At 41.7% G+C, this 11,799-nt stretch overlaps 1 protein-coding gene across 2 annotated transcripts in view; it reads left to right on the forward strand.

The window, feature by feature from the left end:
* Positions 1–11,424, forward strand: part of SHTN1 (shootin 1) — a 67,574-nt gene extending 56,150 nt beyond the window's left edge. The window contains exons 15-17 of one of the 2 annotated variants that reach the window (XM_042791856.1): positions 341–461; positions 1,370–1,553; positions 9,855–11,424. In XM_042791856.1, coding sequence (XP_042647790.1) covers positions 341–461; positions 1,370–1,553; positions 9,855–10,065 — 516 coding nt within the window. In that variant the 3' untranslated portion in view covers positions 10,066–11,424. The remainder of the gene's footprint in view (positions 1–340; positions 462–1,369; positions 1,554–9,854) is intronic. The other variant, XM_042791865.1, reaches the window with a different exon arrangement.
* Positions 11,425–11,799: the final 375 nt, after the last annotated feature.

An 11,799-nucleotide genomic window follows, 5' to 3' on the forward strand; every position in this document is an offset into this window, starting at 1 on the left:
CAAGATCCTTTAAATGTTAAGATGGAGGAAGTTGGCAGTTCCCTGCAAACATCAGAATTTGTTCATTAGTGATCCAGAGCATCCTTTGTAAGCCCAGTATCAACCCTCCAATGTATAGGTGGGTATGGTTAATCCCAACATCAGGAAATCCAGGTAAGGGGAGAAATGATGAGCCAATCCCCAGATGCTCCCTGTTGTACTAATGGAAGAGCTTCACACACTGGTCTAGAAGTGAAGTTGCTTTTCTGCAGTTTAAAAGGCTTTCACGTTGTGCATATGAGATGTTTGGCAAGACATAATATATCCTCAGAGAGCTTCTCATGCCTGTTTCTTGCTGTAGGAAACATTGAATAAATCCACTAGTTCCCGAAGCTTGAAGTCCCTTGAAACAGACAGCAGTGAAACAGAGCTGGAACGAGTTCTGCGACGCCGGAAAGTAACCACTGACCAGGACAGTGGCAGTAAGTGGCCGGACAACTTCATAGTCCTTTTCCTCTCCCTGCATTAAGTAACTCCTGAAGCTCTACTTTCTCTTCCAGACCATTGCCATTTCAGCCTTTATGGAGAACCCTGCTCACTGCTACAGTGACTCACTTCCCTGTCGTACCTGTTGCTTTTCATCCCCATTTTCTCCATGAGATGCTTCTGTCAGGATTTTCTGCGCACACAGCCTTGTGTACACAGGTTCCTCTGTCCTGCCTGGAGCTCAGATGTGGTTATTGGGGTTAATAGTCTGAGCCTAGTGTGAAAAATACTCCTGAAAGTTATGGTAACCAGAGAAATGAGGGCTTAGGGCTAATGTTTTTGAATTAATGTTGTCTGCAGTTTTTAAGCTATGCTTTACTATCATCATCTGTAAGAAACTGTTGATGTTCTGCCTGGTTAGAAACACTGTGCAAGTGTAAGTCCGTGCTGTAGTTGACGCAGGTGTGGCTGGTTTTAATGTCACCTTGTGGTTTTTAGCTTGGACTTTGTAGATGGACGGTTCACTAACTACTCAGTGTGAGAACAGGCTTTTTTGTCACTGGGCTGGCTCTCGCTCCAGCTGCAATTCAGGCTGGGAGAGCACTGGCAAGTGGTGACTTGGTAGTGCTGTGTGGGCAGCAGGACTTGACACCCCAGAAGGCAAGGGGATTGAGTGTACGGCTGTCAATACAGCAAGGCCTGCTTGTTGTACAAGAAAGGGTTAATCTTGGCAGGGAGAGCAGAAGCTGCAAAAACGGGACTCTGATACTCTCCATGCATTGGATGCTGTCTGTTAAAATTCCATTTTGATTTCTGCAGTTAGCTTGAATTCTGCTGTGGTTGTGTTGTTTTTTAGTCCAGTCAATCCGGATAACAGAAGCATTAAACTTTCTTTGGGTTTTAGGTCCCACCGGAATCTTGGCCACATCAGAATCAAAATCTCTGCCTGTGCTAGGTTTGGGAGCCAGTGCCACACAGCCAGCATTGAACAAGACCGACCTGGAGACAGAATTCAGTTCCAAAGTATCTGACTCAGGTCCTGGCTCTAACCAGCTTAAGGGTGAGACGGGCTCCAAGCCTACATTACAGTAAGTAGAATATGGATTTCTAGATATATATTTCAGTACCAGATCTGTTTAGCTGGTGCATTTTGAAAGTGATTTAATATCAATTTTGATTAACAGGATAAACATACAGTCTGCAGCTGTTTACCACTGACTCCTCAGTCTCACGTGGAGGTAGAAATTGAATTCTCTGTAATAAATTTATTTTCCTGTGAACATTCTTCAAAAAAAAATTAATCTTCTCTACCAAAAAAAAGAACTCTATTTTGAGCAATACCAAGGTTGAGGTTTTTTTCCATATCCTGAAGAAGGATGATAGTTACATAGTTAACTCTGAATTTAGAAAAAAGGTAGCGGTAGCACAATATTTTAAAAAACAGAATCATGTAAGTCATATAGGTCTGTATGCAGGTGTGCAGGGCAGTTTCTGTTGGACCAGAACAAGTCCTGATTATTACACTTAAATATTTATTGGTAAAAATGCTGAATTACCTTGAAATATCAAGGTTAAGATTCTCCAAAAAACAGGTAGTGCTGCATTGGCACAGATGGACAGAAGAATCTTTTGTCACAGGAGATTGAAGACCCAAGGTGCCAGTTTAAGCATCAAAGAGTTAAACCTGCTTCAGAAATACTTATTTCAGACAGATCCCCTGGAGGATTGGTTTGTTTTACAACAATACCAAGCTCCTTTTGAAATTAGGCTGTGCACTTGCTTCAGTTCCTTTGCCAGGTTGTCAGTTTGTCACTTCAAAAAAAGGAAAGAGATGAGACAAATCAGATCAGCAGAATATTGTAATCGTGGCTAATTAAACCTCTGATTTCCTGCTCTATCAGTTAAAAAATACCACCAGTACCAATTCTAGCGAGTCTCCATTGCTTGGTTCAAAGGAGTAAATCACAACAAATGAGCTGAAAATTCAGTTTGCATTTATTTTTATGAACGGATACTTACTTCACTCTCCTGCAGGTACTTTTATAATTTATTTTTGAATAGATAAAGAGCCCAATTTCTTTCCTTTTGTGCTCTTCGGTTTTATTTAATTCACATTGAGTTTTAAAAGCAGAATGCCTTTTCCAATCATACGTATTTTCCCCTTTTATTTCAATTAAGTATCCTTAGAAGAAAGATCATCTTAATTTTATTTTAATCAGAAAGATGAAGATTTGTTCAACAGTTAATTTGACATGAATAATGCTATTGCATTTTCTTGAACTGCTACCCTGACAGAAAGGTGAGGTTGTTCCTGAAAAATACTGTGTTTGTAGTTTATGGATTTCTACAATTTTAAACAGATAACCTTAATCAGAAAATACAGCAACTCCTACCACCTTTTGTCTACCTTTATTCCACCAAACTAAGTGGAAATTGCATTTACAAGAAAGGAAATGAAATAATTGCAGGCCCCAAGGTCTCACAGAATGCACGATGAATTGACAGTGAAAAGGATCTTGTGTTGACAGTCACAGTTGTTATGTGTTATAAAAGCATACGTGAAGCTCAATTTATTTCTCAGCTTGCCTATTCAGTGACATCCTAAAAGACACATTTCACTTTAATTTATCTGTTTAAAACATTAAAACAAATGTGGTGGGCCAGATTCCTTAGTGCTGTAGGGCTTCTTTGCACTGAGTCACTGGTGTAAACCTGCTTGGTCGGAAAATCTCATCACTGAGAGTGGTTTTCCAAAGGAAGAGAAGGTGCTGGGGCTCTCATACTCTTCTGCTGCTAGGCTGGCAGGGATGAGCAGAAATAACTGAGATGCTTCATACCACGTTAAAGTGCCATTACTTTTCTTTTTTCTCCCGGGTGCTGTTTGCAGCAAAGGTTAGTAGAAGCAGACTCCAAGGTGTGTAAGCACTGTTTTGAAACAGGGCTCGTTTGAAGCAGACATCAGAAGGAAGTTCATTTGTCTAACATGTCTGACAACTTGGCTCTGTAATTAGTTAGTTTTCTGGGCTTCCCTGCATGCCTCTATCCTAGCAGTTGAGTTTGGATCAGCAGAGAACTTCTGAAGCAAATCTCTCTATTGTCCCCATTTGCTATGCTTTGATTTGTGTACTAGTGATCTTAGTGCAGAAACTGGATCCCTGAATTCATTGGATGAGTGAAACTAAACCAGAAGATGTGATCCAGCCTTTAATGGCTGGCCTGTGCCCATGTTAAAACTAGTTCAGTGAGTAACCCTCCTGAAACGTGTGTTATGAGGACATCAATGTGAAGCACAGGCTGTTTCCTCTACACATCTGCTCCTGTTGCACCACACTATTTCCTAAACAGACCATGTTAACTAAACAAACAACACGCTGCTTTGACCAGATACCCTAAATGGCAAAGGCCTACAAAGGATTTATTGTGGCTCTTCTTATTTATACCTGAGGGAAAAAGGTGCAGCACTCTCATCATTTGCAATTCCTTGAAATCTGGCAAAGGTGTGACCTGCTTCACCTGTTTGCAGCAGCCAAGCAAACCTTTCATAGCACAGTAGAGGACGGCATGTCTTATAATTACCAGGTGTCTCTTGCAGTACAGTGTTTCTTCTTTTTTCTTCACCTAGATTTTAATATACAGCTTCCTGTAGAAAACCTTAGGAGTAGTCGTGCATGGGATACTTCTCTCTGCTGCACCATCTATTTACTAAGGCTTGTAATCTGAAGGGGGGAGGTAATGCTTACAGACATTCAGATGCGATCAGCCCTATTCATCATTCACATGTAGTAACAGTTGAGCACACCCATTCTCAAAAAAAAGGTCACACCTTTGAAAAAAGACTCAGTCTTGAAAAATCTCTCTAGGAACAATACGTAGACAGAAGTCAGCTCACTGAGTAAAATCCTGGATCCCCCCTGCCCCCAAGTCAGTGACAATCTAACCTAAATACGCACCAGGTAAGGAATTCCAGTCTTTGGTTGAAGTAGGACTCCACCTGTACTATGGTTACTCCTGTGATGAGGTGTTACCAAAGCACTGGCCTCCAGCTGAATCTGCTGGGCCGCTGGCCTGAGTTGCCAAAGGAGAAATTGCAGAAAAGGGAGGTAACATCGACAAATGCAGGCTGAGCCTGAAATTTTCCTGTAATCAAACTTCAGAAGAAAAACTTGGGTTTTGAAGCACTAGGTGAGGTGTTAGTTACTTCAGTGCAGGAGACTGTTAGAAGAAGGGTCTGAAGCCATTAAGCAGATGATTTGGAATGTGTCAAGTTTCGCTGAGGTGGTGCTGAGGGGGAAGACATCAGTAATGTGTGTCCTGTAAAGAAATTAAGGTCTTACCTCAGTATTCAGGTAACTTCCTCTGCAAATCTCTTCCCAGATGCTTAACCCAGCATGAGTGTAATTCTGTGACAATTGCTTAGAAGAGAATAGGTGACAATTTAGTTTCCTTGGGAGCAAAGAGAGTTCCCGTGACTCCCTGCAGTGTGTAGACACAGAAGGGAAAGGTGTGTCTGGCTCTGCCCTTGTTTTTTTTTGTTGTTTTATTATTATTTTTTTTCTCCAGGACTTTGTAAACATTTTGTTTCTGGGCAGCAGAGTTCTCCTCTTAACAGAGTGAACCACAGAGAGGGTTAGTCTTAATCTGATGATTTTATACAATTAAAGGATTTGTCCTCCTTCTCCTGGCTGTAATCTTAGTACCCCTGAATCATCCACCAGCTCTGCGGGAAGCAGCTCAGCCTCAGCTAGACAGAACTGCAAAGGTTTTCCAGTGCAGCTTGAACATGAGCAGTTTAGTTTGAACAAGAAGAAAATAATGGGATCCTCTGGAAGTTCGAGGTCTCCTCAATTTTACCTGTTTTAAAAGCTACTGTCACACATTTTTCTTAGAGCGTACTTTTCATGAGCTCTCTGAATGCAGGTAGAAGCTCTCCAAGATTCTTCCTTTAAATGAATTTGCCAATCTTTTTAAACATTTTCAAAAAAGCACCTAAAAATGGAAACAATTTCCATACTAAAGATTGTCTGCAGTTCCGTTCTGCTCACTGCTATGTTGACCACCTTTCTACTTGGCTAGGTTTAGCAGGGACATCCCTGAAATGGAGAAGGTTTCTTGCACTTTTTTCACAGATGTCTTGTCTGGCGTTATAAATAGAACCGGCACTATCAGAGGAGGGAACCAACAGACTAATTCACTAGTGTCACTGTTTGCGTTCCCTGTAATTCCCTTTTGACAAATACTGGAGTGTGGTGGAATTTCTTGTTCACGGAAAGCTTTCAAGACTTGGAATTGGTGTCTTTTTTACTACTGTTTTGTATTCGTCTTTGGTCCTGTCTGTTGTATTCCCCTGCCTTTTTAAGAATTCCGAAATATTTCACAAACGCACCTGCAGTTTGGTTTTTATTCTCAATAAAAATTTTCTAACCGAGTATGAAACTGGGTCGGCTCTTGTGGTCTGGCACGCAACAGGCAGGCCGCAGTGGCACTGTGCCGAGCGGACACCCGCTCTCCTGGACAGCCTGACACCCTGGGCTGCTCAGCCCGGGTCAGCCGCGGGACAGCTGAGCTCCTGTTGTTTGGCAAACCCTCCTAGCGTGGTAGTTTGGAAAGGACACGGAGGTTGGAGTATGAGCTTTATTGCACAACTGATGTTTGTCCTCAGCTGTGAGGATCTTGTAGGAAAATGGGAATGCTGGGCTCAGGAAGGGTGGCAGTTAGGCAAATAGCAAGCTGTAATTGATATGCAGGCACGGTTTTTAAGAGTTATAAAGAAGCATCTGGTGGTGAGCGACTGTCAGATTAGCTCAGTGCTCCAAATCTCATCTTTTGGGGAGTAAGGAATAACACCAGTTGAGTTTTATTTTGGTTTTGAAAGCAATTTTGCTTTGAAGACAGATGACGGCTATTTCAGCATCCTAAATTAGGGAGCTCGCTGAAAGACCAAGTGTACTAATTGGATGCCACGTTAGGGTCGGCTTCTGTAGCAGAAACGACTTCATTCATACCATCTCAGATTCCAGGCACAGTATCTACACGGAGTCTCCCATGCTTATACTATGTACTTGCAAAACCAGTCTTGCTTGGAATAGATTTTTGCCAGTATTTCCTAAACAAGCTGGAAAAACCATGGGTTTTCCTACAGCGTTTTCCTTGAATGGTTTCCTTTAGCCTTCTGCTTTTACATATAGTTAGAAAATTGGATGGGACTTAATCCAATAAAATTTTCCATTATATTTACATAAAATTCTGGTTTCTAATGGAAACATATTACAATGATTTCATGAATAGAGCACCAACCAAGGTTAAATAATACCAGGATTATAATATTAACTAGAGGAAACAAAGCAAATCCCAAATCTCAGTTGACAATCCAATCTTAGTTTGTCCTTTTGTACTCCTGCTGTAAATTATTTACAAAGGGCACAGCAGTACTGGTTCACAGACGGCCCATCAGGGGTAACCCTTTTTTTTTTTTTTTTTTTAACACCTTCTGTAGCTTCTGTAACTATATAAAGAGAATGTATTGCTTTTGTTACTTTCATATCACAAGCAGTGCTCAGTACTGCATGGGACTTTGCATATCCCATACAATTAATCTAAAATGCATTTATCATCTAAATCTGGATTTCACAGTACAGATTTTATCTGTTTAGTCATAAAAATATATGCAGACTTATGAACAATTATGTATGAATGAGTACAATAGAACTAGGTTCTCGATTTCTGGCTTAAATATGTAGTTGGACAAATAACAAGAATACTGATAACAACATTAACAATCTTAATGAGGAGAGAGCGTTGCGTAGGACAAAATGCAAATACCTTGGCTGAACATATTTGCAATTGCTCAGAACGCTGGCTATCTGTATTTGTACTAATTGCTTTTCCCAGCTTTATTTGTAGCAGTGAAAAATGTTTTTTTTTGAAAGGGGCCACCAAAATAATGTACATTCTATCACTGAAACTTTATTATGCCTGCATTTTGTTCTTGACAAATTATTGAAAATGAGCTATGAGTACCTGATAAACAGGGTTAATAATTTTTAACAATACCTCAGCTGTAACAGCAGCACGGTCAGGCTGGTGCTGCAACAGTGTAAAGGATTTGAAGAAGGGAATGCTAGTACAACAAAGTCTGAATAGTAATTCTTATTTTTATGCTTGAAACGCTGATTTAATCACTGGTTTTCTCCATTAAACTACTTTATATCGACATCTTTCATTTTTCTGTCCTTTGAAGGTGGTAAATATGATTGCCATTTTATCCATTTTTGTTATAAATGAAACAGACTTCAGAGCGTTTGGCTGTGCATCAGTTGTTGGAATGCTGCCATACACTAATGCAGACTCCCCACTGTGAGCCCAGTGAAGAATTATACTTTGATTCACCAGATTGTATTAAATAGTCCAGCTGTTGGGATTTGAAAGATAGTTACCTCCAAAGTGAAATAAAAATGAACTTGGCATTTATGGCTTTGACCATTTTTATAGTGTTGGGCAATCAGCTTTTCAGAGGTAGCACTTTTTAAAATAACCCTCTTCTGGTTACACAGCTTTAAAAAGTTTAATTTGCTGTAACATTCAAAACACCCCACCTTGTATTTTCTGGAATGATTGGCAACTTTTGCATAAAATAAGCATTATTTTCCTTATGAAATCACTAGCTTCTGATGATAATCAAATGAGTCTGAAACTGTATCCATTAGCACCAATTTCTGCATTAATTAACTTATACCAAAGTTCTAATGTTAGAGACAATTCTTGTAATTAAAGCTTGAACATGGAATTTCATTTGCTATATCCAGTGCCTCAGTAGCAAGCTGAGTGAATTCTTTAGGAAACAGAAAGTGCAACAACTATTGTTTGTGTGGTTATTTATTTGTTTTTAACCTGTACATTTACACTTTCCCTGTCAGGTGGGAGCCAGTACATTCTCCGCCCCATGCTCTAATTGTTGAGTGGGGTGACCTCTTTTTCTCTTTGTCATTTTCTCTAGGACAAAGACTGTCACAATAAAGGGCAGTTCATAGCAGGCACATCCAGTAGCTGAATTTCTTTCTCTGGCCTCCAGCTGATTCTACTTTTTTTTCCCTTTCAAGGGTGTTATCTTAGCAGTATGGAAGGCCGATCCTTATGAGTAAGCATGAAAAATTAAAAAAAAAAAAAAAAAAAAAAAAAAAAAGAACTAAAAAGAGGGCTCTGGACTAGCAAATGCGGTTGCACTCGACGGTCTGGCTTCCCGGGAGCGCGGCGCCGTGCCCCCGCGGGCGCGTGAAGGACCTTCCCGCGCGGAGGCCGCGTGCAGCTGCCCGGCAGCCGTGTCGGTGTGGACATCCCCCCCGCGCGTGGCGCGTGGCGCCAGGCCCTGCCTGCAGACGGGCCAGGGCGCGCGTGCGACCGCCCCCCCTGAGCCTGCCGGGGTGCCCGGCCCGGGGCGCGAGCCCACGCGTGCTGCCCGCGTTAGGGCGGCGCGGGAACCCCCCCGCCTGCCGCTCGCTCGGGTCGCCGTTTCCCAGCGTTTGCCTTGCTCTCTGCCTTCTCGCCAATCCAAGGGTTTGCCGGCACGTTTCCGACCCTAGCACAAAGCTTTTGAATACAGACAAGTGCTTTTAGCGTTTATAGCGCGACGGCAGCCTCGACAAATAACCCCGGTCTCTCTGACCTTTCCTTCCTCTCCCCCGGCTCAGAGGGCGTTTTATCTGCACGAATCCCTGCGCTGCAGGCAGCCAAGGCGTAACCCCACTTCTGCAGTACAGAATGTCGGCCTAGCACCCTCTGCACTTCAGCAAATCCAGCGGGTGAATTTCCAGCAGTCATTTGCGCTTGCTGCCGGCGGGACCGGGCGCAGCCCCGTGGTGCCGAGCCACGGCGGGAGATCGGGGCGCGCTGCCTCGACCTGGCTGTGGCGGGGCCGCGCGCGGGGCCGCGCGCGCTGCCCGGGGCGGGAGGTGTGGGTGGAGGAGCAGCCATGTTCTCCTGTCAGGCTGCGGGGGCTGGTGGCGTTTCGGCTGGCTGCAGCTGCTCTGGTGGACGTGGGGGAACCTAAATCCAGCTCCGAGATGAGCAGAGGGAAAATAAATTCTTGAGGCTATCTTTAAACTGATTCTTTCGTAGTCTAAGGATTTTTTTTCAGTGCTTTGTGGGTTCATTTTTCCTGTTAAGTATCGTCCGTGGCTAGATTAAGAAATGGTTCAAGAGGGGTAGTGTGACTGTTGCATTTTGTGCACTTTTATCTGTACGTAACAGCTGTTAAATCTATAAATCTAAGTTCAGTAGACCTGTCCTGGTCATACATGCCACTAATAATAGAAATGCTTTTCTGCATATTACAGTCTTTCTCCTAGATATGTGAACTGTTACCTGTATTCATATATTTATTCTTTTTCCTTTAGATCAACTAGTCATACAGAATTTACAAGAAAAGCTTCTAGCAGTGAAAAAGAGACAGAATCTGTTGTAGTTTTAGATCCTGTTTCCACCAGTGGGGATCAGATGTCTGAAAACACGCTGAATCAGAACAAAACGAAAGAAGAAAAAAGCAAGCCGCTGCATAAGGAATCTAATGTTGAGAAAATAAAAGAAACAGACAGTTCTAACTGTTAATTGTTATTCTGAAAGGCTGTAACTTTTGGGAATAATTATCTGGACATGTAAGTTGCTTAGGTGTGTTACTGGGGACTACGGTCTGTACTCCAAACAGTTTTCAATAATTTAGATTGAACTAGTCTTTTGTATGCAGTTTTGTTACATGCATTAAAGTGTTAAATGACTATGTATCAGTCAAAATCCCTTTCGCATTTTAATTTTGCAGGTATGGTTATTGTTTTCTTAGGTAGTGTCAGTTTCCTTTACTTTAAAACTCTATTTGAAAAGGCTTTTCAAATTATACTTTCATCAAGAAGATGCCTTGTTGAAGGTCCATTCTAAAGCTTGCCAGAAGCCCCTTGCATCCCTCTTGAACTGGACAGGTTTCAGTTAGACCCTAGGATGGTGATTACACACACATCAGCTTTAGTATAGGAGGTATTACTAATTATTAAAAAAATCAGTGTTTAGGCACATTGCTTTAAAAATATTTTGGTATCTACTTAAACCAAGATCTTGTAGGTCTTCTTACTGCTGTCTCCACACACGCTCTTTTGAGGAAATTAAAAGCACAAGCGTAACACTCCTGTTGCAGATTCCCCAGTGGACAGCTAGCCCAAGGACTGAAAAGCAGAGGCAGTGCAGCACGTCAGTTCGGTACCAGGACTTCTGGTAACGGTGGCTGAAGTCAGAAGTTTGTGGGTTGAGATTGGTGCTCTCCTTTGGATGAAAAGCTTTTCAAAGGAGGGCTGATCTCCTGGGTTTTGTTTCAGTGTTACGTGGCAAAGTTTGGAACTGCTGCAACTAGAGTCTGTGTTTCCTGCTGCAAAAGAATAACTTACCGTGCTCGCCCGTGAGCGTGAACTACATTTGGGATTCAGTGATTCTAGGACTGCAAGTTGTTTGGAATCGACGTTTTGAGAACTCCCAGCTGAAAGCTCGCAGCACTAACAAATGAGCCTTTGCTTTGAACCTGGTACACACCCGTGGCGTTAATTTCTTTACCAGGTAACACTTCAGATGTCTGTATTTGATAACACAAATCCCAGTTCCCCTCAGCCCTTACTTCCTGGGAAGACAGTGATGTAGGTACAGAATTGATTTGCTCCACTGCCAATTCACATTCCATTGTAGTCTCTTTAAATTCAACCCAATATCTCATTCTTTTATAATGAAAGAACAAAAGTAATCAGGGATTTACCTAAAGATTGGTGTAACTGAAATTGGGTGGTCAAGTACTTGAATGCACTTGGATTATTTTTTATTTAATTATTTGAAACAGTGATAGTATTGAAGGATGAATGTTCTGAGTTTGTTGGTTTGGCTCTGCATGCAACTGTCTGGTGCTTTTCCTAAAAATAAAATGGTAGTAACGAGTGTGGTGGTTTCACATCTTTTTTGGTGTTTTTTGCATGTCTGCTAAGGAAATCTTGGACTTGATCTAATTACTGGACTACATATAATTCCTAAACTTGGGGAAATTTGTCTCTCATCGATATCTTCATTTCTGGGGGGCGGTTGGCTCTGGTGGTTAATTTTTCACTTACTTAGGTATCTGTTACACTGAAATTAAAATGCAACATTTTATATATGTATTTTTCCTCAAATTACTGCTGCTGTATTATAAGTTCAAATTTTCAAACTATACAAAACCCGGAAGTTTTTTAAGAAGTATTTCATTTACTTAGACTGTTTGTTACCTAGGACATAAATTATTTATTTATCTTTTCACTGTTGCTTATTAAAAAGACT

Source organism: Tyto alba, unplaced genomic scaffold, assembly GCF_018691265.1.
Source record: "Tyto alba isolate M040663 unplaced genomic scaffold, T.alba_DEE_v4.0 Super-Scaffold_1, whole genome shotgun sequence".
NCBI classification, from domain to species: Eukaryota; Metazoa; Chordata; class Aves; order Strigiformes; family Tytonidae; genus Tyto; species Tyto alba.